The following is a 25,793-nucleotide window of genomic DNA, read 5'->3' as shown; positions in this document are numbered from 1 at the left end:
GGGGAAGGGAACCGGAGGGGCCTGGGGCAATTTACGTGGCATTTTCCCTTTTTTGGGGTTGTTCGCCTGCATTTTGTTTGCGTTGTCATTTTTTTTGATCTGATTCCTCTTGCAGCAATTATTTTGGAAAATTCAGAAAACCATGTAACGATATTGGATTTCACTGCGGGGAGGGGGGGAAGGGGAAGGAAAGAAAAATTTAAACAAAGGTTTGCAGGGGTGAGTGTTGGAAACTATGCGTGTGTTTTGAAAATAAAAAGTTTTATATATAAAAAATAAAATATTACATGGACCACAAAAAATGGTTAAAGTTTTCTTTACAGGTAACTGGGGGGAAAATAAAATACTATTAAAAATGTTTTTAAGTTGCATCTCTCAGTTAGGTTGAAGCTCCTTGAGGACAAGAGCAGTTCTACGTTTTTGTACCCCAGCACCGGGCACAGCGCTTGGAATGTAATAAGTGCGCAATAAACACTGCATTGGGGATCACTCACCTCTCGGAAAGCATCTCGAAGCTCCTTTACTCCAATCATATCTGCTGTTTCTGCCAGGAGTTTTGGGCCCATCAGCTCTACAAAGTCATCAAAATCCACATGGCCTCCCACTGGGAAGAGAGGTAAAAGTTGGCGTGAAAAACTTCCATCCCCCCTGGGAACAGCCAAACCCAAACTCCCAAACTCCCCAGAGCACATACTGTGCCCAGGAGTGGAAGAACAAGTGAGAGGCTGTCTCTGGTTCAGGAAAGAGAGAAGAGTCAGTCAGTTTGACAGAGCTAGATGAATGGATGGACAGATGGTGGACGGTTGTATGGATACACACAGGAAGGGATAATTAGATGGATGGATGGGGAGATGATGGATAGATGGGTGGACAAATGAACAGATGGATGCATGGATGATTGAATTGATGGAGGGGTGGATGGTTGGATGGTTGGATGGTTGGGTAGATTGGATGGAAAGACAGATGCATGGATTGTTGAATTAATGAGAAGTAGATGGTTGGGTGGATGGGTGGATTAATGCATTCATGGATGGATGGGTGAGTGGGTGGCTGATTTAATAGAGTATATCTGCATCAATTAATGAAGAAAGGCAAACAGGTGGAAATTGAAAGACGCAAATGGGATTAAAGGAGAAGGAGGGTGAAAAGAGAGAAAAACTGGAGGAAGAAGAAAAAGGAGGATGGAAGAAAAGGAGTGTGTGAGAGGAGACTCACAGTTCATATTGATTTGCTGAGAGAGTTCAATCAGTTCCATCTCGGTAGGCATGTAGCCCATTGTTCTCATACAGTTGCCCAGGTCCCTGCAGTTGATGTAGCCATCCTTGTCTTTGTCAAATTCTTTGAAGGCTTCTCGTAGTTCTAGAAGAGGGAAGCCAAGAGGGACACCATTAGTTACCCTCACCCTCAGTGACCGGAAACAACATCTGAGAATCAAAAAACAGCCCAAGAGCTCAGACCCCCTCCTTCTCACCCTGTTAATCAGGATTTGCTCTGGATCAAGAAAAGCACGCGTTGCCATCTCGGACAATTCTCCCACCCTGGAATCCCTCCCCTCCGGCCCCTCTGCTGCTGACAGAGTCTGGAGCTGTCCGGTCAGTCCATAGCTACTTGTTCCAGAGCGAGTACTAAATTTCAATGGCTTCTGCTCATTCATCCATCCATCCACATTCATTCATTCACTTCACAAATATTGATTAAGCGCCTACTATGTGCAAGGCACTGTGCTCAGGAGGCTGGGAGCATCTCTGCCTCTCCCCACCAGTGTCCCCACCCAGGCAATCCTGGAGGACTTGGCAGCAGTTTTCACCCAAGGGGCCAAGTTTTACCTTCAATCTCCTCTGGTCGAAGCTCTCTGTCCTGCAACAAGAGAACACTCCCTGTTAGCAGTTGCCAGTGGCCTAGAAGAGCCAACAACAAGGATCCTAGAGTTCCTCGGTTTCCTGGGGCCACGGAGCCCCAGCCGGTGGCAGAGAGTATAAGAGAGAGAAGTTGGAGAAGGGAAATGTCGGAGACCCCCAACCCTCCCCCCCCCAAGATTTCCTTCTCTGAGTCACCCGAGAGTCGAGGGCGCATTTCCCAGCCCTCCTCTGAAAGGGTGATGCGCAAGACCTCCACCACCACTCCCAGCTCTGGCCCAGCCCCTCCTGCCGGGACAGGCAGGCGCGGGTACTGCCGTGACCCTCCTATCCCAGACACTGGGAGTTGGGGCTCCGCAGGTTTGCAGGGACCAGAGAGCATCCAGAGGCAGGGCACCTGCAAGGAAAACAGGATGGGGAGAAGAGTCACAACTCAGAGAGAAGAGAGCAGCCCCTCCCCAGGAGGAAGGGGAGAGGGGACACAGGACAAGAGATCTGGAACAAGAAGGAACCTCAGAAGCCACTGACTCTGAGCTCCTCATCCCGAGCAGAAACTGCAGCCCATGGAACGCCTCAAAGGGCGTAGTCTTGGGCTCAGAGAGGACCTGGAGGGCGTCTTGTCCAACTTCCTCTGTTAGGACCCGACAAGCTAAGCGGTTTCCCTAAGGTCACGTCTTCTGAGTCTAATCCCAGATCTCTTTCCCCTCTAGCAGGCAGCCTCCAATGAAGAGGAAAGGGCCCGTGATTAGGAGAGAAGAGAAAGAAGGAATGGACGGGATAAGAGGAAAGAAAGAAGGGGAAGTCAAAAAGGTGATGGGATCATGATGGGAGACCAGGGGCTAGAGGAAGGAGACAGAGGCATGGATGAGCTCAGGGACTCAGGAAATGCACTGCTTCCTGGGGAGAGTGCCATCCATGGCCGGGAAACTTGGGAAGCCCTGCCCCTTCTCTTGATCTCTTGCCCAGAGATCCCATCTTCCTTCCAGCCTCCCTCCACCCCCGCCTCATGCTCCTACGCAGTTTGGGGTATCAGAGTGCCAGATGACATCAAGGGCGAGTGGACATGTGTCTCCGGTCCCCGGTGCCTTGAGAGGTGTTCTTCCAAACTCCTCAGCACCCGCCTCCACCCAGGGAGCAATGAAAACTATGGGACAACGCAACTGCTCTCACTGCACAAGGCATCCCTGCAGGGCAGAGAGCCTCTAGTTCCCAGTAAGCTCCCACTCCCCCACCACCGGGGAAATTGTACCATCAATGGATGGGGCCGTAGCAGGGAGAAGGCATCGATACTGGGATCTTTGGGGAGGAGAGAAAGGTATTAAAAACCTCGTACCTTTGGGAGAGAGCCCAAGTTTCCAGAAAGTGCAAATATCACACAACAGGGATGAAGTTAGGGGGAGAATGTCTCCCTACTGGGTTTCATGCACGTGTAGTGGGCATCTTATCGGGATGGACATTCTATGAGTCCTTGACAATCCACGGGGCGATGCAATTAGGGGAGGGGACGCAACTGGAACACAGATCGGGTGGATAGTCACAACTCAGCCAGGTGTGGGCAAGGTTGAGCACTCACCCCAGATGGGCCCCAGCATCAGGGAGCACAGATGTCCAGCATAGGGCATTGGATTCAGATCCAGAGGAAACATTAAGCCATAGGCGGGATGGGATTTCTGCCCTGTGAGTGTCATAGACACCAAACTACACCCAAGTGTATGAAGCCATGAGGGCCAATGTCACACGTGTATTCGTGCTTAATGAACAGAAGGGACATCTTGGGTTTACATATAGTTGAGACATAATTTATATGGACCTTGATTGATGAATAGAATGGACATCTTAGGTTCACATATAGATGAGGAGGATCCATTTATATGAACCTTTGAGTGATGAATATAAGGGACATCTTGGGTTCTCATATAGATAAGAGAGGTCCATTTATATGAACCTTTGAGTAACTGAGTCTGGCAGTGGACACCTCTAGGGGGAAAAGCAGGGTTTCTGAATAGCAACTTCCCAAGACTCTAAGCTGCAGAGGAAGCACCGGCCCACACTGGTAAAGAGAAGTTCCTCTCCCGGAAGCTCTCTAGACCAATGTCCAGTCCAAACCTTTTCCCTTGTAGTCTCCCCCAGTAGAATGTAGGATCCCTGCGAACGGGATCATATTTTTTCTTTTTCCATGCCCTTTATTGCCAGTGCCTGTTAATTAGTTCCAATTTATCCCATAAAGAGCTTGTTTGTACATAGTAGTTTGCACTCCCCACCCCATTGGATCAAATAAAGATCCCAAAAGACATTATATTCTCAAGCACTTAGCACAGTGCCTGGCACGCAATAGGCACATAATAAATGCTCATTCCTTCTCTTCCATCAATAGGCTGTGAGTTTTTTGAGATCAGGGACTCTCTTTTGCCTTTCTTTGAATCCCCAGGGCTTAGCCCAGTGCCAAACCCATAGTAGGTGCTCGATAAATGCTTATGGGTCGTTGCCCTCTCTTCTTCCTCTCTCGTAAGAGGGGCAGGGAGAGCTTGCGTGTGTCACATTAGGTGATTATGTACTTCAAGTCCAAATTCTGTCCCAAACAACCCCCTGCGGTCTGTGCTAGAGAGGCAGGGGACAGAGTAAGGGAACAAGCGCTATTACGCACCTCCCGGGTCACAGGCCCTGTGCTAAGCCGTCACCGGCATTATCTCATTTGTGGAGGAACAGGATGCTGCGGCGACAGCGTCCACATTGTTCCTTCCCTCTCAGGTTTCCTCAGAGCATCTGGGCTAGGCAAGCACAGGGCACAAGCTGAACCAGCTGGGCATTGATCCCAGCCCTATGATCTCCCACTGTGCTTTGAAGTTTTCTAGAGGGAGAAGAGTCCACGGGCTGCTCTTGGAAGGAGACCAAGCACATACACAAATACAGGGTGGAAATCCATGGGCTGCCATGTTGGGGCCAGAGGAGGGGGGAGGGAGGGGTCTAATGGAAATTGTTCAAAATAATTATAGTAACCCATCATTCTTAAAGATTTACAAAAGCACTTTTCTCATAACAGCCCTGGGAGGGAGCTGCTAACAATAACTCATTTGGGCAATGCTTTGAGGTAGTTAGTGACAGTGTTGTTAACCCTGTTTTACCGATAGGGAAACTGAGGCTGAGATTTTTCCTTCCTTCACGGCTGGGACAGGTTCAACATGTTCATAGCACCAAGAAGACCTGCGTTCAAATCCTGTTTCTGATACAAGGTAGCTGTACGACCCTGGGCAAGTTAATTCACTTCTCACTGTTCTGGGCTCCCGACAAGATAAATTGCAGAGAGGGTGTTTACTTGCATTGGGGAAGTCTCCCCATTGGGGAAATCCCTATCAAATCACAGAAAAGTCCACATCCCCACGTGTATACATGTTGTCCCCTCACTAGAACACAAATTCTCTGAAAAGAGAGATATTTTCATTTTTATCCCAGTATCTAACAGAACGGAGGGAGGGAATAAGCATTTATTAAGTACCTATTATGTATTAGGCACTGTACTAAGTGATTACAATTATCTCATGGGATCTTCACAACAACCCCATAGGGGTAGATACTATTATCCCTATTTTACAACAGAGGAAACTGAGGCAAATAGCAATTAAATGACTTGCTAAAGGTCACACAGCTGGTATCTGAAGCCAGGTACAAACTCAGGTCTTCCTAATTTTGGCCTCAGTGTCACCTAGCAGCCTCAGAATCTAATAAATAACTAATAAATTTATAATTTGTATATATATATAATATAATTATATAATAAATAAACTAATAAATTTAAATAAATAAATGTTAAGTTAAAATAAACTGATAAATAAATAAATATTTTGTAATAGTCAATGTCAGGAAGTCACTTCCCTTCTGTCCAAACAGTCAGTGGATATTTGTAAGCACACAGCTTTTCCAGGGAGACACAGCACTGCATGCTTACTGAATATCTGGTGATTGATGGGAAGGATGAATGGACGAATGGATTTGTCCAAGGTCACCCAACTAGTCAATATTATGATCACTTTTCATCTACCCCACTAGTCACTGGATGTATATCTGTAAACATGTAGTCTTGCCATGGTTACAGCACTGGTTGCTTACTGAATATGTGTTGATATGTGGATGCCTGCAGATATGGATGGATAGATGGAAGGATAGATGGATGGATGGATGGATGGATGGGTGGATGGATAGATGGGTAGATGGATGGAAAGATGAATGGATAGACACATGGAAGGATGGATGGGGGGGGGGTGGATGAATAGTTGGATGATCTTGCCAAAATTCACCCAGCTAGTAAATATCAGAGTCACTTCTCCTCTACTCAAATACAAATGGAGATCTCCAGTCAAATGTCTTTGGGAGCTGTGTACTGAGCATGGTTTTCATGGCCCAGCTGTCTGTGTATGTGTAGCAGGGAGCAGTTCAGATGTGCCATGGAGATGGGGGTGGGGGGGTGGGGAGGTAACTTGGCTGGATGGCTGGGAGGTCCAGCTGGGGGGAGGTGTTGGGGGGTGTCGGTGCAGTTTTGGGCTCCCCCCTTTTTCCTCGGAGCCCTAGGAGTCGGCCAGGCCTGACCTCGCCCCACCGCCAGGAGAACTTACGTACAGGCTGCCTGTTTTCGGCGAAACCCTTGCGCAGGAAGATACAAGCGGGGCCCAGGAGGTTGTGCATGACCGCACAGTTCTGAGCCAGCATCATGAGGGGCCCCGGGCACTCGGCGGCCACCAGCCCTTCCTCATTCGTCTGAACGGCTGTATAGCACGTCTTCTCCTCCTGGTGGATCTTCATTCGGCACCAAGCAAACAACACAAGAGAGGAAATTACCTCCCCAGCTCGTGGGAGTCCTTCCCCAGGTGGCTCCGGGAGGGAGAAGGGCCGGCGACCCCACGACTTGGAGCTTGGGCGGGCCGGCTCGGGCCGAGGGGAAGCAGCCCAGCCCCACTGCCCCGGATGCAGCGCTCGGGGACCTCCGTTTAGCCCTGGATGGGGAAGGAGCCCTCCACAGTCTGCCCCCAGGTACAGGCCAGTGCAGCTAGAGAAAGTCTACACATACCCCCAAATACACACGTGTACACACACACACACACACACACACACACATCCATGTGCATGTACAGACAGAGAGGAGCGATCCTGTTACAGGCGCTGAGGGGTGAGGGGAGTGACTGATCTATGATTTCATTGATATAAGGAACTCCCAGGGGAAAAAACTCCCTCTATCAATGTAGGTTGCACCTTCTCTGTTACTTTTCTCAGAGAGCTGCCTAGAGAGAGCATTGGATTAGCTGGATTGTCTGGGTCCACAGAATGCGGATATAAAAAGCAAGACTTGAATCCAGATCTCCAAGACCATATATATATATATATATATATATATATATATATATATATATATATATATGTATGTATGTATCCATGTAGTCACGGGTCCATGGATAGACTGGCAACCTTTCTCTGAGAGAATCGGATAAGCAGCAGACATGCGATCTCACTGGGACAAGGAACTCCCAGGTAAGGGAAGCCCTCTCTGCAGGCTGCAGCTGCTTGGGGCCAGTGAGAGGCTTGGAGATTTGCCCAGACTCCACGGCCCGTGTGGCGGGATTTGCATCCAGGTCTCTTTGGCTTCTGTCTTTTTTCACTAGGCCCAGGAGTATCTATCCTGGGTGGGAGACTCGCTACCTCCACAGCCCGGGGCCTGAGGCTGGAGAGTAGCCTCCCTTTGTCCCCCACTTCCTTGCTCACTGACCGGCCCCAGCTCCCGCCAGAGCCCTCCCTGGGTGGCCCGAGCCCTCCTGACCAGCCCTGTCCATGACCTTCACACAACAGCTGCCTGAGAAGCTGCCACAAATGGTCTTGGACCCTGCTTGACGCGCTTTCTCCTCCTGGCCCTCCCACTCTGGCGGCTTCCTCCTCACTGGGACCACTTTAGCCCAAACCGCAGGCCGGACCTCAAGGGTCTGTGCGGCTGGAGCTCCCAGCTGGCAACAAAGCTTGTCTTTGCCGTATATAGCAGTGCTCCAGGGCCTGGGATGACTCCTTCTCTCCTATCGTTCCCATGCAGCTATAAAAAGTCAGAACTGCCCACTGGGCCTTCCCTCTTCTGCAGTAACATCTAAACACCACGTTCCAGCCGTCCCCAGAATGCCGAGCATCCTCCCAGAAGTCAGTGCTCTCAACAGAATCACTCGAGAGGCTGGAGACTGACCTCCACCCCCTTCGTGCTCGGCTTCTGCTGCTGGCGTTAATCAGATCCATTCAGGTACTGAGGAGGTGCCCTCATCCTAGGCCCCCACAGGTATCCTTTCAGACAGAGCCCCTGCCCTCCCTGTAGCTAACACCCCTTGGGGACTTCTAGCTCTCCGGTAGCATCCACCAGGAAGGATGCTGCACCCTAACTGCTCATGACCCCCCCAGTTACTCTCCACCCCAAACTCCAGTGATGTGAGATCAAAAAGATCCTTAGGCTCACTTCTCCAACTGCTTCCTGCGAATAAGTGAGGCTCTCTAATGTGGAAGAAAGTCTTTCTTTTGTACTCCCAGCCCTTCGCACAAAGTCTGCTAGACAGCGACTGCTTCATAAATTCTTTATTTATTATCTGTCTCAGAGGTTCTTGAAAATATTTTAAAGGGGTCTGTGAAATTATGCTTTAAACCATTTTTGATAACTACCTGCCAAGAGAACTGGTTTCCTTTGTAATCTTATTACTTTGATAAATTAAAAACATTATTTTGAGAAGGAATCCATAGATTTCACCAATCTGCCCCCAAAAATACCCTAAGAAAAAAATAGACACAAGTTCTCTTTCCTTTTCTCTCTCTTCCTAACTCTCACTCCCTCTTCTCCCATTCTCTGTTTCTTCCTTTTCTCTTTCACTCTCTTTCTCCCTCCCTCTGTCTCTTTTTATATACGTATCTATAGATAGCCATATGTATATCCATCCATACATGTATGTATACGTGGGGAAAGGGAGAAGAGAGACACAAGAGGCATCTTGGTAGAACGGAAAGAACACTCCCTCTGAAGCGATTCAAATTCAAACCTTACTTATGGCGATTATTACATGTGGGCCTTTGGGCAAGCCACAGAATTTCTCTGGCCTCAGTTTCCTCCTGTGTAAAAAATAAAGGTGTTGGATCAAATGATCTCAGGGGTCACTTCCAGCTTAGAGCTCTCTCTCATAATCCTTGGCCCTGACAGTCTCAGAGAGAAAAGGACTTTGGCTGGGTTTCCTATCAGTTTAGGTGACCAAAGTAAGGGGGGATAAGTATGGTCAGTCCTAACAATCAGATGCTCAGAGGATTCCATTCCATCTGGCAAATATATCCAAGCCAAAGTGATGTAATATGGTTCTGTGGTCCCCTGACCCTGGGGGGCTTCTGTTCTAACAATGTCAGTAATCCTAAATCTTCCAGCTTTAGAATCTGCCTCAGGAAACCCCCCCCCCCCCCCACACACACACAATCTATCTGACATCTCCTTAATCAGATGCTTCTGGTCTCAGGAAACTCCCACAGATCAAACTCCTGCAATAAAACTTTGCTCCTTGACTAGGAGATGGGTTCAAGCCTGCAAATTCTTTTGAGACACCTCAGGGACACCGGTCTGGGGAACTTTTGAGGTCTCCCCTTCCTAACCTCAACAAAAGGAAGCAGATTTTCCAAGGGAAGTCCCCAAAGAGGGAGAAGCTCACGTCTATACTCCTGTGAGTTCAGGGTGACAGGAAGAGATAGAAGGGGGCCAGGGGTACTCTCTGAAGGCAGGTGCTTCTTGACACAAACTAGAGACTTAGTAAATTTGTATACACTTAGCCTTGACCCCAACTGCAATTTCAGGGGCTGCTGGACAAATATCAGCCCAAGTATAAGATCAGGCTCCCGAAACTGATTGTAGAGATCATCCCGAGGCTTCTTGAAGATTAGCAATTTAGGGATGGAAGAGACCTAGTAATGGGTGAAACTCAACCCCTCTTTTTATAGGTGAGTAAACTGTAGAAATAAGGTGGGAAATAACTGGCCAGTGGCAAATTTACCTGGCTTCAATCATACGAGGCTCAAAATGTGATTTCTCCTATGTTGAATTATCTCTCGGTTTAAACTTCTGTGAGCCTGGATCAAAAGCAGCCCATTCCAAGGAGAGGGAGATATCTGGGGGCTTGCTCCACTGGACAAAGAAGCACTTGACTCTAAGCTAAAGCGATCAGTGCCCAGAAGGCAGCACTCTGCTCATTTTTGACCAATATATATCTACTTTCAAGACTTATTTTGGAGGGTGGGGGGATGATTCCCAGATCAATACGGGAGTAAGCTAGGCTCTCACAGCAGAGGAGAAACATTATGATCTAAGGAATGAAAGTGGGACCAAATGGCTAACGCCCCTAACTCTAAAAGGGAAAGAACCCTTAGATACCATTTAATCCAATCCCCTTTACTTTAAAGATGAGGAAACTCAGGGACAGAGGGCTGAGAATTTGCCCAGAGTGGCAGGGCTGGAATCCAATCCCATTTCCTCTGATCCAGGGCTTCTGTAATTCCCCTGCCAAAAATAACACCTAACGGAGACTGAACAGCCCACTCAGCATCCCCGGCCCAGTGCCCCTCTCCCAAGACCATCCTTTTCACCCCAGAGAACCAAGCACAGTTTCCCACAGACCAACTCCCTGTCTCTGGCAGCAAAAAAAGGGCTCTCTCCTAGGCTAGCAATGAGAAAGTCTTATTCCTCCGCCTCTGCAGGAAGTGACCTTCTGGCCCGGTGCTATGGAATATCACTAACATTCCCATTCTCAACGTGCTCGGGTCCTCAGCCCTGCCCCCACCCTGCTCCTTTGTGCTCCTCTTCTGGGCCAGAGGGAAGGAGGGGCAAATGACCAGTGCTTGAAATAGGAGGGAAGGCAAGAGAGAATGACAGACTGTGGAGTCCAAACCCTTCCTTTTATACAGAGGGGGAAACTGAGGCTTAAAGAGCAGCAACCTGTCCAGAGAGACAGAGATAATAAATAGCATCACTGTCTCTCTGGGATGATCTCCAATTTATCTAGTCTAAACCTTGTTTGTTTACATGTTGTCTCCCCTTGAAGACAGGGTCTTTTATTTGTTTGTTTGTTTGTTTTGCCTTTATCTGTATCCTCAGCACTTGGTATACTGCCTAGCATAGAGCAGGTGCTTAATAAATGCTCATTAATTGGCTGACAGTAAAGCTAAGATTCAGCTGAGATCAACTCCCTCCAGATGTATGGTCTTTCCCCCCAAACACTTCTGGGTGATTTATTTCCTCTCTTTATCTTAGTAGATGCAAGCCACATTATGGAAACCCGGATTTCCCGAGATTCCTTCCCACCCAGCTTCCTTCTTATTTTCTCCCCCTTAGATGGTGCAGTGGAGAGAGCACAAGGCTTAGAAACCAAGAAGACCAGAATTCAAATCTTGCCTCAGATACTTCCCACAGGTGTGACTCTAGACAAGTCACTTACCTGCAGTCTGCCTCAGTTTCCTCCTCTGTAAAACGAGGGGTTTGGGCTGAGGGGCCTCTAAAGTATTTTCCAATCCTAAATCTACGACCTGATAAGCTTTCTCCCCTTTCCCCTTCTCCCAAACTCAAAATGGCAGATGGCAGGAGGGAGACGGGCAGTCGGGGACCGGCAGGGAGAAGTTGGAAGTCTGGGAGAAGCCTGTGAGCTGCTGCCCTCATCCGGGACCCAGAATGAATTTTCCTGGCTGTGGGATTTCAGTTTGAATCAGACTGACTGCAAGCCTGGGGGCACTGGGCCGGCTCTCCCATGGACTAGGACACGGCTCCTGATTCTGAGCCCCAAGAAGATGACAGGCTGAGAAGAGGTGGGGGGAGGGAAGGGGAGCTTAAGGAAAACAATCAGTCCGCCAAGGGAGCCAGAGGAAGAGGGAAGATTAAGAGGGTTTTGATAGGAGCTGCTTAGCTAAATAAGGAACAAGAGGGACAGAGATACTTGGCAAATGTGAGCCAGGGGAAAAAAATGTCCATCAAAACGACTGTGGTATGAGGGAAAGGGTTGAGGGGGGGGAAATATAGGGGGAAGGGGAAGCATTCCCCTTTAAATGGGCCCAAGAAACGAAAACTCCAGATGGGCACACAGAATAATTTGGCCGTAGTTATTTGCTTTGCAAAAGGACTCGGGAGATGATTTCTTATTGGAGTGAATTTTCCTAGAACATTGAAACCCAATCGATTTATGGAAACTGGTTTCCTCCCTGCTTTTAAAGAGCATATGCTTTATGAGGATCATACAATTTAGAGTTGAAAGGGTATTCGGAGACCACCTGGTCCAATCCCCAATAGATGGGGAAACTGAGGCCCACGGAAAAGAATGGACTTGATGACAGAGGCAAGAAGAAGGTCTGGAGACTTCAGAGCCAGAGTTCCTCTGAGTCCATCAGACTCAGGCCTGGCCTGGTCTCAGAAGGACCTGGCTCCGAGCCTGATTACTTGAGAGCTCAAGACCTGGCTTGAGCCCATGGCTAAGATCGTCATCCCCATCCAAGCTCTAGGTAGCCATTTCCAACCTCACTCTTTTGAAGAATGGGAATAAAACCAGAAGGGGAAGAGCCAGGACCCAAGAAGGAAAATACACTCTGCAGACCCTCCACGCTGGGACGGCCCACCCGCCTCATCTCTCTCTGGGTTTGGCAGAAGACCCAGACCCATATAAACAGAGATCTACAACTGGAAGGGATCGATGAGTCCAACCCGGTGCCTTTGTAGATTAAGAAGCAGAGACTAAAAGAGGGGAGCCCCCAAATCCTAGCATTAATAAAAGATGAATTACAGCTCTTGAACTTTTGAAACATCACAGGTTTGAACTTAGATTCTCTCCAAAGCCAGAACTGCCTCCACTCTCTCTGTGTCCAAGAGAAGGATTAACAGCAAAGAAAAAAACAATTCCCTTATTCAAAGCAACACCTATGGAGCCATCAGTGTTTCCCAGCACATGTGGGGGTCAGGCAGAATATGGACAGAGCCTCTCATCGCCCACCCTCCCCAGCGCAGCCATTGCCAAAGCCCATCACCTGCCTGCTAGCACATGCACAGGGATGTTATCCAAAAACCCAAACAAGGAGGTGTGTTCCCAGCCAGCTCCCTCCTCGAAGTCTCCATGCACAGAATCATGAACACAGACACGCTCTCTTCTAGGGCTTCGGTCCCAGAGCTGAGCTCCCCCCAGAGAGACAAAAACCGCTTCCAAAGGAAGTCGGGGGTGGGATGGAGAACGGGGGCTTAGCAAGACTTGGATCCCCCTCCCTTCGCATCCCATCTCTCCTCAGCCTCTGAGGTGGCCGGCCGGGGGAACCCCGGATCTCCTCGACTCCACACCTACCTTTCTGGAGAGGTTTCTCAGGGGAGACTTCACACAGTTGCCCATAATATGCTGAGACTGCCTCCCGGGGCACTGGATTACAAGGGTCTGGAGGTACCAGAATCCATGAAGGAGATTCTTGGAGGGGATGGGGGATCAAGTGGTCACAGCCAGCTTTCCCAGCCTCCTGCTCCAACTTAGCCGAGCCTCTTCCCACCAGGGCTCACTTATGTATTCTCCTGCGCCTGCTCCTTCTCTGTCTCATCTCTCTCTCTCTCTCTCTCTCTCTCTCTCTCTCTCTCTCTCTCTCTCTCTCTCTCTTTCTCTCTCTCTCTCTCCCCTCCCCCTCTTTAATATCTTTCTTTCTCCTGCTCTCCCTTTTTCTCTCTTACTCTCTTTGTCTCTGTCTCTCTCCTCTCTCTTCTACTCTGAATCTTCTCTTTCTCTCTCCCCTGCTCTTCTCTCTCCCTTCCTCTCTTCTTTCCAAATCTCTCTTCCCCCCTCTCCTCTCTCAATACTTTTTTCTCCCTCCCTCCTTTTCCCCCCTTTTCTCTCACTCTCTTGTTTCTTTTCTCTCTTCTCTCTATTTTTTCTTTCTCTTTTTTTCTTTCCTGTTTTCCCCTCTCTTCTGTTTTTTCCTTGTTTCCTCTCTCCTTTCTCTCTGTCTCTCTCCTTTCTTTCTTCTATCCCTCTTTCTTCTCCTTTCTCTTTCTCCTCTTTTCTTTTCTTTTTCTCATTCCCTCTCTCCTTTTTCCTTTGTTTCTCTTCTATCCCTATATTTTCTCCTTATTTCTCCCCTTTCCCCTATCTCTTCCCATTCCCTCTATCCCTCTTTCTCCCTTTGTCTCTCTCCCTGTCACTCTCCTTTCCCTCTTCTATCCCTGAATCTTCTCCTTTTTCTTTCTCTCTCCCTTTTCCCCTCTCTGCTCTTCCTTTTCTCATTCCCTCTCTCTCTTCCTCTCTGTCTCTTCCTCTCTCTCTCTCTGCCACTCTCCTTTCCCTCTTCTATCCCTGTATTTTCTCCTTCTTTTTCTTTCTCCCTCCCTTTTCCCCTCTCCCCTGTTCTTCTTTTTCACTTTCCCTCTCTCTCTCCCTCTTCCTCTTTGTCTCTCTCCCTCTCACTCTTTTTTCTCTTCTATCTCTGTCTTCTCCTTTCTCTCTCCCACTCTCTTTTTTCTTTTCCTCTTTGTCTGTTCTCTTTTTCTCTCCTCTCTCTCTCTGCCACTCTCCTTTCCCTCTTCTATCCCTGTATCTTCTCCTTTTTCTTTCTCTCTCTCTTTTCCCCTCTCTCCCCTGTTCTTCTTTTTCGCTTTCCCTCTCTTTCTCCCTCTTCCTCTTTGTCTCTCTCCCTGTCACTCTCTTTTCTATCCCTGTATCTTCTCCTTTCTCTCTGCCACCCTCTTTCCCCCTCTCCTTTTTCTCTTCCTCTTTGCCTGTTCTCTCTCTCTCTCTCTCCCTTTCTCTCTCTCTCTCTTCCTGCTTTCTGATTTGTGCTTTTCTAAAAGCTGCTTTTTGTTTTTATTTTTGTGTTTTACTTTCTGTACACTTTCTTGATGAGACTGAAAGGAAGGAGGGAGGAGTTAGCTCAGAAAATCACTGAGTGAGTGAGAGCAGAGAAAGCTGGAGAAGGTGGATGGATAATATACATCAGATTAATGCTGCATCCCTTCCCCTCCCCCTCCCCCTACAAATCTGCAGGGAGATTGTCTCTGTGCTGGGGATCTGGAATGGCAGCTGCAGATGGGAATTAGGACAACAGTGCTACAGGGAGCCTCCAGAATCTGGCTACTTTAGGTCCCCGCTGCCCCCAAAGCCAACATATCACCCAGTTTCTGAGCTTGTACATGCACGTACAACAACACAAGCACTCATGCACACAGAAAAAAAATTAGAAAGCCTGCAATGAGCCGTGAGCTCATTATAAGCAAAGGCTGGTGACTCTTCCGGATAATCTCCTCATGGCAGAGCCCACGTCCTGTGTCTTGGAATCCAATTTTCCTCCTTCCCTCTTATTCACATTCATTTGGTTTTGCTCTTATTAAGCTGGTACAGCCAGAGAAGGCAAAACCTGGGGTCAAATCATCGGGGTGCCCTGGTGGCCACCAAGGGAAACAGAGGGATGTCCCAGAGTGCTTGTTGCTGGCAAAGAAGCTAGAACCAGGTCCGCATCTTGCTGCACTCCTTCCTCCCTGAGATCCCGGAGGAGCTGGCTGCTGGAGCCCAGCTGCTCTTCAGATCAGTCTGCTCAGCTCTAACCTTGATGGAGATGGGAGTGTTTGGGTTGGTAAACTACTTACCCCCAGCCCCTTCCTGCTTTGGTTTAAGGTTATTTCAAGTGGGTTGGCTCCAGAAGTCAAGTCAAGATCTTTTGGCTGGTTCCAAAGCACGGATTAAGCCTATAATACCACAGGGCCAGGCCAAGGTTAGATGAGTAAATCACCTGCCTGCCTCTTCAAGGCCTCCTTAGCAAGAAGGCTAAATATTGTAGGGAAGCGTCCAGCTCCTCTGGACCACGGCCCTGCTGGTAGAACATAAATTGTTCTTCGAGCACTTTGTACCTGAAGATGAATGGCATTGGTTGGGATTCCACCTGCTGTCCCAGAGGGCCCGGAAGGGCAGGGAAACAAGCTTCCAATGTCTCTGGTCCCAGAGCCTGTAAGGTCCTGGAGGATAGCGACCAGCTGTCATCAGCCACGATTAATGTCAAACAGGGAGACATCCACAGTGATTCCTCAGAGGCCCTGCCGCCACGGAAGCTGGTCCAGGAAAAATGCCCCCCCTCCCCACAACCTCTCCGGGAACCATTGGCAGCTGAGTGGGAAGTGAGGAGGCAGCTCTAGGGAGCTCGGTCTCTGTCACGGCAGAGACATTCATCAAGAGAGTTCCTCGGCTTCAGGGTTTCAGCCAGCCCCTGAGAGGGGGAGGCGCTGGGTCACCCTAACAGAAAAATGACTGAATCAGAAGCCGACAGGCTCAGAATGAGAGGAAAGCTTCCCTAGTGGTTGAAAGTCCTGAGGATGACAAAAGAGCAGAGAGGCTAGTCTGGATGGGTCCTTTGTACTCCCTCTCCATCACTCCTCTGACAGAAGAGGGAACCAAGAAGAGAGGGAAAACACCTGCCAGGAGAACCGGGCTGGGGAGAAGCTGGAGGTCTCCAGCTCAAGCTTCTGCAGGATTTAGGACCGGAGGCGTCTTGGAGGCCCATCCTTCACATATCACAACCTCCGTTCATTTTGTCCAATCAAAAGATTGATCGTCTAATCGTAAACCACTCTGCAAACCTCAATAAGCCAGATAGATGGATAATTATACTTAGGCAAAGACATCAGGGTTTCACAGGCAGCAGGGATCAGAGTCAAACCTGAAACCGGTTCCTCAATGCCAAATCCGGTGCTTTTTCCACTTGGAAAGTAAAACTACGGCTTGCCAGCGTGCCTGGCTGGATTTGGTGCTCGATAACTGATCTCCAAAATTGGAAATTCTGTCCTTTATTCAGTCTAAACTAATACTAGGTCTTGGAACTCAGTAAGTGCTTAATAATTGTGACTGAAAAGTCTAGAGACATGGGGTCTGAGGTTCATTTCATAGTACTTACAGCAATGAATCCAGGGTCATCGAAGGAGGGAGCAACTGGAAGGAATTTAGAGATAGGGCTGGATATGGCTTCAGAGGCCATCAAGTCTCACACTCTCATTTTACAGAAGGAGAAATTGAGACCCAAAGAGATTTGCCTGAGATCACAAAGCTAGTAAGAGGCAGGGTGGAAATGTGAATTCAGATCTCCTGGCTGCTGCCAAACCAAGCTCTTGAAGACTGTTCTAGTGGAGCAAACACTTATGGAGGACCATGGATCAATCTAGGGAAGCATTTATGAAAGGCAAATTCTTTCCCCTCACATGGGACATCCCTTAAACAACAGAAAAATGCTTAAATGGCTCTCTTGTTGCACGGTGCCCTTAGGGAATGACAGAAAATGGATTTGGACCCGGTGGATCTAAGTTCAAATCCTGACTTCACCACTTATAGTAGTATGAATTTGAACATATCATTTAAGTTCTCTGGCACAATGCTTGGAAAACCAGCCTAAGTGTCAGAAAAAGCTGGGTTTAAAACCCAACTCAGATTGATCCGTGGCCCTGAGCAAATTAGGTAACTTCAATGCTATAAATTGCAGAACAGATAATGAGGAGAACCGATAACGAGGTCTTCAGTGGAACAGAGAATTTCCCCACATGAACTTTCCTATGATGCTTCAGTCACAAGTCAATCTTTTTTTTTTAATTGTGTCTGACTCTTTCTGGCCCTAGTAAGGCTTTCTTGGCAATAATAGTGGAATGGTTTTGCCATTTCTCTCTCCAGCTCATTTTACAGATGAGGTAAACTGGGGTAAACAGAGTGAAGTGACCTACTCAATGTTACACAGTTAGTAAGTGTCTGAGGCTGGATTTGAACTTAAATTTTCCTGACTCCAGACTTGGCATTCTATGCACTATAGTGTCGCTTACCTGCCCTAAAATCATCGATATAGTTCCCAAAAAGGGAAGTGAGGGTCCTGAGAATTGTAATTTTTAGACAGTGCTAGAAGCAAAAAAAAATTTGAAAAGGAAGAAAGAAAGAAGGAAGGAAGGAAGGAAGGAAGAAACAAAGAGAAAGGAAGGAAGGAAGAAAGGAAGGAAGGAAGGAAGGAAGGAAGGAAGGAAGAAAGAAAGAAAGAAAGAAAGAAAGAAAGAAAGAAAGAAAGAAAGAAAGAATGGGAGAAAGAAAGAAAGAAAGAAAGAAAGAAAGAAAGAAAGAAAGAAAGAAAGAAAAGAAAAGAAAGAAGGGAGGAGGCAGGAAGGGAGGGAGGAAAGGAAGGAAGGAAGGAAGGAAGGAAGGAAGGAAGGAAGGAAGAAAGAAAGAAAGAAAGAAAGAAAGAAAGAAAGAAAGAAAGAAAGAAAGAAAGAAAGAAAGGAAGAATGGAGAAAGAAAGAAAGAAAGAAAGAAAGAAAGAAAGAAAGAAAGAAAGAAAGAAAGAAAAGAAAGAAGGAGGAGGCAGGAAGGAGGGAGGAAAGGAAGGAAGGAAGGAAGGAAGGAAGGAAGGAAGAAAGAAAGAAAGAAAGAAAGAAAGAAAGAAAGAAAGAAAGAAAGGAAGGAAGAATGGGAGAAAGAAAGAAAGGAAGAATGGGAGAAAGAAAGAAAGAAAGAAAGAAAAGAAAAGAAAGAAGGGAGGAGGCAGGAAGGGAGGGAGGAAAGGAAGGAAGGAAGGAAGGAAGGAAGGAAGGAAGGAAGGAAGAAAGAAAGAAAGAAAGAAAGAAAGAAAGAAAGAAAGAAAGAAAGAAAGAAAGAAAGAAAGAAAGAAAGAAAGAAAGAAAGAAAGAAAGAAAGAAAGAAAAAAGAAAGAAAGAGAAAGAAAGAAATGATATTTTCACTTTTTTTTTTTAATCCTAAAGCGTATTTTATAGGGAGAAAAGATTCTGGTATCCCGCCTGAGTGTTGCCGGCTCTCGGCAGCATTTCTCTTCCTAAACTCTGTCCTAATCCCACAGGGCAGGTCCAGTGTGAGCTTGCTGTCCTCCTCAGGGCCCAAGGCTCACCTCGTTTAGAATCATCAAAACCATTCTTGGCCCTCCCAGGCCAGCTCCACTGCGGTAGATCCTGCCCCCTGGAGGCCAGACCTGAGCCAGACACCGGCTCGCTGACCTTGGGGGAAGTACCTCTGTCCTTGGGGAGAAAAGGGGCCCAGTGCCAAGTGACTCAAGCACAAAGTGGCCAATCATGAGCTCTGGAGGCTTCCCTGGAGGAAAAACCCTACAGAACAGCTAAGTCTCCTCAGTAAAGCACTGGTGATAAGTTGGGATAAAGGTGGGAAAAAGGCCCAGATGACCTCATGCTACTAGAACTGATGCTCAGGTTGTGTGTGTGTGTGCAGGGGAGGGATGGAAAATTGGCTTTAGAGAACAGGAGCCCATTATAGAGCTGAAGGCAGCTTGTCTCCCATTCTTTCTTTTTCTAATAGTTGAAGAAAAGGGAGGTGACGATTTGTCCAAGATCAAGCTTATGGCTAAACTTAAACCCAGATCTCTTCACTCCAGAGCTTCCCATTGTGCTTGCTACTAATGGTACTCACATCACCAATCACAGGTTTTGAGCTTGAAAAGATCTCGGAGCCCTGTGGTTCCCCAATTTTACAGAGGAGGAAACTGAAGTAGAAAGGCTAATAATAATAACTATTATTTAGACGACACTTTAAGGTTTGCAAAGCAAGTTTTACAGAAATTATCGTTTGGGGTTCTCATAATGATTCCATGATGCAGGTGCTCTTAATTTACCTATTTTACAGATGATTAAAGTGATAGATTAAAATGACTTGCCCCAAATTACACAATTAATAAGTATTTGAGACAAGATTTGAATTCAGTTCTTTCTGACTCCAGATCGAGCATTCTATACATTACACTAATGTGTATTGAATAAAATTGAAATGAATTTATTTAAAGTCGCTAAGGGAAAGGGTAGGTCTTTAGCTGAGGAGGGAAACCACCTTTCTTCCCAATTTGTGTCAATAAATAACCATTAGGTTTAAGGAACATCAGAAATGAATAATTGGATCAGAGAGATTAGAAGGATAAATCCACCACTGATTAGAAAGGAGATTGGCCTTTTTCCTTGATTCACCCCATCACTATCCCTACAGCATGGATGGAAGGCCAGCCCCCTTTAGAGGAGGTCGGAGGAAGAAGGGAATAAGTGTTTACTTTGTCCGCCTTTGGGCCTAAGTGCTTTACAAATATTTCATCTGATCCTCACAATACCCTGAGAGGAAGGTGCCTGTTATTTTCCCATTGCACAGCTGAGTAAACTGAAGATAAATTATCAGTTTGCCCAGTGAGTACCAGAGACAGAATTTGAATTGGGGCCTTCCTCACTTCAGGCCCAGAGCACCATCCACTCTGCCCCCTGCTTCCTCTGCCTCCTTCCCCAGCAAGGGTAGGGGAGATAGTACAAGAGGAGCTGGGCAGTCTCCTCTCCCCATTACTGCCCACTCTCTACGAGGATTATTGAAGTAGATGCGCTTGTTCTTCACTGCTGTGAATCTGGCTGCAGTGGGATGCACGTCCTAGAATAATTAGTACACTGATTCCCCACTGAGGTCAAGTTTTCGGACTCATAGACTGAAATCTGGAAGGGACCTCGAAGGCCTTTGAATTCAAGCCCCCTTTCCATTAGGAAAATGAAACCAAAAAGGGGACCCTAAAGTCCTTGGATCTGAGTCGAGATCTTAAACTGGGTCTTCCTGACTTCAATGGCAACATTCTGTTCACTATACTGCGTTGACAGTCATTCCCATTTAAGGGCAGAGACAGAGATAGACCAATAATTTCATCAGGGTAGGGAGCTCCCCAAGGAAGAACCTTCTCTGAATCATACCAACAGGGGTCTGTGAGTCTGCCATTTTGAGGGGTCATGTCCTCCCTATCTTGGTCCTGGGGTATTAACCCAATGATCCTCCGATATCACAGTCTTCCCCCAACCTCCTCCTCCTCCTCCTCTATGATTATATCTAATATATTTTTATTTATTTTGTTAAAGACTCTCCAATTACATTTTAATCTGGTTCAGGTTCCACTTCTGAACATTGTGAGTCACATGCACCAGACAGGCTCTGTGCCCCGGTATCTCTAGCCTAAAGCAAGGAAAACGTAAGCGATTTTTCCCAGCGTGACATTACCAGTGTTTGTTAAAGGCAGGTTTTGGACACAGGTCTTCCTGAGATTAGGAAGTCAGTTCTGTATTCATTATACCCATTGTACTTCCATTTTACAGATGAGTAAATTGACGACCAAAAAAGTAAAGAGATAGATATTACAGATGTCCCCAGAAGACCGAGTTCAATATAGGTGATTCTGAGTAAGTCACTTTCTTTCAGCCTCCATTTACTCACTTGTAAAATGGATATAATAATAGCACTCCAAGGGCTCTTATCAGGATAAAATGAAATATTATTTGTAAGGCACCTTGCAAACCTAAGTGCTAGCTATTATCATCATCATTATTATTATTAACTTTCATTGTTGGCCCTTCATTTCAACCCCCTGGCTCTGTAATTATGAATAGGTAAAAGGGAGAGGTCGATGTTAAAAGCTTCCATCAGCATCCTGCCTCCCAACTGGAATCCATAGAGTTAGCCTTGGTAGTATATTTTCTACCTATTTTATTCCCCTCCGCAGAATTTCATCCAAACCAGATTTTGCTGGGCCCCTGCTCCATCTATAGACACTGAGAAATTGCCAGGGCGAATAGAGGTTAGGGAAGAATAATTGCTCTCGTTATGACCCGGATCTGGAGGGTCTGGCACAAACAAATAAGGGGTTTTTTTCTATAAAAATGAGTTCTCCTAAGGGTGTAAACCTTAAATTAACTCGACTTTGAAGCCCACAGCCTAGTTAACAAGAGAGGCTCCCAGAGGGAGGTACTAAATATTTGATGGGACGCGCTCTTGCTTCACTGACTCCAGTGACCCCCGTGACATTTCTGAAAGGTTGGCAGGGTACTTGCACTGGATTAATCTCCTCATTTATGGGCTGAGAAAGCAGAAAGCAGATCGTGATCACCCAGCTGAGCTTCCCTGAGCAGCCACTGGAGATAGATAGAACTCCATGTCAATAAACACGGCCAGACCCACAGCAGTGTCAGTGGTGGGCAGAGAACTGCACAACCGGGGGGAAGGGGGGTTCTGTGATGCTGCCTCCTTGTTCGGCCACATCCTCACATCCCGGCCCCGAGCTCCTGACATCCTGATGCGCCGATATCACAGCCTGCCCCCACAACATCCTGCACTAGCAGCGTACAAACTTCCCCTGCACTGACATATTAATTAACTGCAGCAAGGTTCTCCCTGGAGCCAGCCCATCACCACAGAAGCTTTCATAGCCTGCCCTCAAGATAACCATCCCAGAGAGCCATTTGCAGCCAGATGACCCGGAGAACTCCCTGCAAGAATATATATCAACACACCACTGCGCTCCAAAGCCAAGTGAAGGGCCACTGCTGCAATCTGGGGAAATGTGTTACTGCATTAATGTCAGATCTCTGCAATAATCAGCTGCTGCATAATAGCATTTGGAGAAGGGTTGTGCAATATCACGGCCCAGCCTGCTGTCCCAGTGAGACTTCCATATGTCGTAGAACCTGAACCTCCGAAGCTGAAACTAGCCCATTTGGTTTAGTTCAAATGAAACCATTAGGACGATCGAGACAGAGCCTGTTCTCAGACCACTCTATGAGGTTTATCCAAGCTCCAGTGAATGCCCTCCCAGGCAGGATGCTGCCATCAGATGACAGCATCCCACAACCTGCCCCTGACTGTAGAGCATCTTATCTCACTACTGCACCAGTGAGAGTTTGGCCTGAGTCAAAACTCAGAGGATTGAAAGAAAGCCCTCCCCCCCACCAAAAAAAAAAAAAAAGCCATTTAAAATAAAGAAACCCCAAGGATTGCTGGGGGGTTCAGTTGTTCATTTCTCCCCCAACACCTCACTCCATTCTGTTGACCCCCCCACTGCACCCTGCTAGTGCTGGGGATCTATTTTCAAAAGATGGACACCTTTTTTGCCGGGTAGTCCTGCTCGGAGACGGGACGATGGCTGAGACGACCTCTAAAGGGCCTTTTCCACCCTAGGATTCAGACTTCATCCAAGTGGAGATGGGGCTAGGATTCAGCGTTGCCACAAGCCACTTCACAGCGCCCTCGCTGCAGTCCCAAAGGGACGTCCGAAACGCCAAGCTGCAGTTCATTCACTATTCCCCCAGCTCCAGCCCCGAGTCGCTCCCAGACAATTTGAGCCCAGGCTTCTGGCTTCCGCTTCCACTGTGCCACAAACGCCTCCCCGAGCCCCCTGCACCACCGCTGCCCCGTTATTGGCCCCTCGCCTATCGTAGCCCGTATTCCCGGGCCCCCGGGCGGACTTTCTCCCTTCCCCTCTCTCTCCCCGGCTGCATTTGGTCTGGCTTTTCCGCGCTCACCGCCACCAGACTCTGCGACGACAAATTCTAACTCAGGCGAAGTTCTTTGGACACTTTTCCAGACTTGCCCCCCGTTGGTTCCCAGGCTGGTCCCTCTCGGTCCCTTTGGGTCAGGATAGCGCGAGGTGGACGGGCCTGGAGGGACTGAGCTTACTCCTCCCTGCCCTGGACGCCGCCTCGGACCCTCGGTTCCGGCCCCGGCCCCCCTTCTTTCTCTCCGGGCGTGCTGGGAGCCCCGTTCCCAGGGCTGGCAGGCATGAGGAAGCCCTCCAGTGCCAGCCGAGGGTCTGGGCGCCCGGAAACGAAGTGGGCCCGAGCGGCAGCTCCGCCGACAGCGCGAGAACCGAGCGGGGGCTTTGGGCGGGCTCCGCGCGCGGTGGACAGCGCAGAGGGTGCTGAATCTGTCCGGGAAGGGGCGCCGCGGCGGGGAGCGGGGACGGAGGAGCGCGGGCCAGGGGCGGGAGGCCAGCGCGGCGCGCGGGCGCCCCAAGTAGGAGGGGGCGGCCGGCCGGAGCGCCGGGGTCTGGCCCGGGTCAGGGAAGCCGGCGGGGACCGGCTAGGGGCCGGGAGGCGCTCGCGCCCGAAGCCGCGGAGACGGAGCCGGCCGGCTCCCAGCGTCTGTGCCCCCTCTCCCCAGCTGCCCTCCCCCGGGGCCCCGCTCGGCGCGTGGCCGAAGCCCGGCTGGCCGGTGAGCCCGGGCCGGAGGGGGGGGCGGGGAGCGCGGCCCTTACCTGGCCGAAGGCGGAACTGAGCATGGGGCGCAGCCGGTGGAGGAACGGGTCTGCCTCGGGCGCCGCGGCTCCGGCTCGGGCTCCGGCCGCCCGCAGGGACTCCCGGGAGCGCCGCCGGAGGCCGAGCGCCGGGGACAGCCCCCGTTCCTCCCCATCCCGCCCGAGGGGCGGCGGCGGCGGCGGCGGCGGCGGAGACTCCCGGCTGCCGGGGGCCGGGGGGCGCCGCCAGCTCCCCCGAGTCCCGTCCTCCCGCGGCCCCGGTCTGCACAGGGGCCTCCGCGAGCTGGGGTCCCCGGGCGGCGGCGTCCCGGGGCAGCCGGGCTGCAGGCGCGGGGGGCGGCGGCCGTGCGGCCCCAGCTCCCGGGCCGGGCCCTGGCGGGGCTCCGCGCCCGCCGCCGCCGCGGAGCGCTGGGGAGCCCGGCTGCCCCCGCCCGCCGCCGCCGCCTTCAGCAGCGACGTTTTGGACTCGCTCTTGGCAATGGACGAGCTCATCGCGGCGGTGCCCGCGCTCGCATGGCCCGGCAGGGGCGGGGGCGGCGCGGCGCGGACCCCCCGCAGGCGGAGCCCGGGGCGCCCGGCGGGAGCCGAGCCAGAGGACGCGCTGGAGGCGGGCGCCGTCCCCCAGCCGCTTAAATGCCGCCCCGCCGCCGCCGCCGCCGCCCATGTGACAGCGCAGCCTCTGCGCCCCGAGCCCCGGGCTCCCAGCGTGCAGAGCCCGGCTCCGGGCTGGGGGCCCGGGAGGGAGGGGGGAGGGGCCTCCCCCGCCCCCGCCGCCCCCTCCCTCTGCCCGCCCAGGGGGCCCCTCCCCACCCAGCTTCGGGGCTGCCCCTGCAGGCGGAGCGGGCTCTTTAACTGCCGCGAGCCCGGCCCACGGAGCCCGGTCTGCTCGGCTCGGGGCCCCCCGGCTCGGACCTGACAAAGGAACACGTCGTGCCTCCTCTGCCCCATCCCGGGCAGCGGCATCTGCGGCGCCCCCTCCCCTTTCCCGGCCTCATCCCCGCGCTGCCCCCGAGCCCTGAGCCGCCTGAAGATGTAGCCTCCGGCCAGCCAGAGCCCGCCGGCGCCCAACCGGGTCCGAAGAGCCGGACTCGAATTCCGCCTCAGACACCTACGACTTGTATTTCCCACGCGTGACCCGCGCAGGTCCCCGGGGGCCAGAGGCTCCTTCAGTGGTCCCATGCAAGCAAGGCTGGAGGAGATGAGGTGATTTCTAAACTCCGAACCCTTTCACCCCGGGTACCCGGGACCTGATAGGGCACCAGAGTGGAAAGTCAGGAGCCTTGTGGGTGGCCTCTGCTCTCCCTGGGCTGAATGACTTGGGGTTCATCTTTATCAACTTTCCCAGGGAGGGGAGCAGAGGGTAAATGACTCGTCTAGGGTCACAGGTCTCTTCCTCTTCAAAATAGAGGAAGCTGATCTTAAAATCCTCTAAGGAACCTTCCAGGAGTAATACTGTAGTTTCTTCCTAGCTGTTCAGCTCAGTTGAATGCACAGTGGCCTAGGAAACTAGCTACCTCTAGGGCTAAATGAGCAGGGAAGTGTGGGAAATTGTTCCACCACTCATCATCCCCCTTCTGTTGCAGGGGATTGAATTGCATGTCATTGCAATTCAATCCCTCTGAAGAGAAAGGAGGAAAGCAGACTTGTAGCTTAACTGCCCTGGCCACTGGTTGTTCTGTCGCTTCTAATAGGCAGGGTGGACAGAGTCCCTTCACCCCGGGGGATGGATGTAGCAATCAATGTTCCGCCTGCAGCACCCTAGTGATCAGTCCGTCAGGATCAACAACAAACGCACATTCTCTATAAAATATCTTGCTCCAAGCCCTCGGGAGTTTGGATGGGCCAAAGGGGTGCTTTAATCCCTGTTTTCTCCAA

At 49.9% G+C, this 25,793-nt stretch overlaps 1 protein-coding gene across 1 annotated transcript; it reads right to left on the bottom strand.

Moving 5' to 3' along the window:
• Window positions 1-291: 291 nt before the first annotated feature.
• On the bottom strand, window positions 292-24,657 carry CABP1 (calcium binding protein 1). Its single transcript, XM_031948730.1, is given in 5 exon segments — window positions 292-604; window positions 1,216-1,359; window positions 1,827-1,857; window positions 23,919-24,461; window positions 24,463-24,657. Coding segments are annotated over 5 exon segments (1,125 nt in total). The 5' UTR covers window positions 24,583-24,657; the 3' UTR covers window positions 292-317.
• Window positions 24,658-25,793: the final 1,136 nt, after the last annotated feature.

This window comes from Sarcophilus harrisii, chromosome 1 (genome assembly GCF_902635505.1).
Source record: "Sarcophilus harrisii chromosome 1, mSarHar1.11, whole genome shotgun sequence".
In the NCBI taxonomy this organism is placed as follows: Eukaryota; Metazoa; Chordata; class Mammalia; order Dasyuromorphia; family Dasyuridae; genus Sarcophilus; species Sarcophilus harrisii.
The sequence above is the reverse complement of the archived record's forward strand: the minus strand, read 5'-3'. Positions and strand labels throughout refer to the sequence as shown.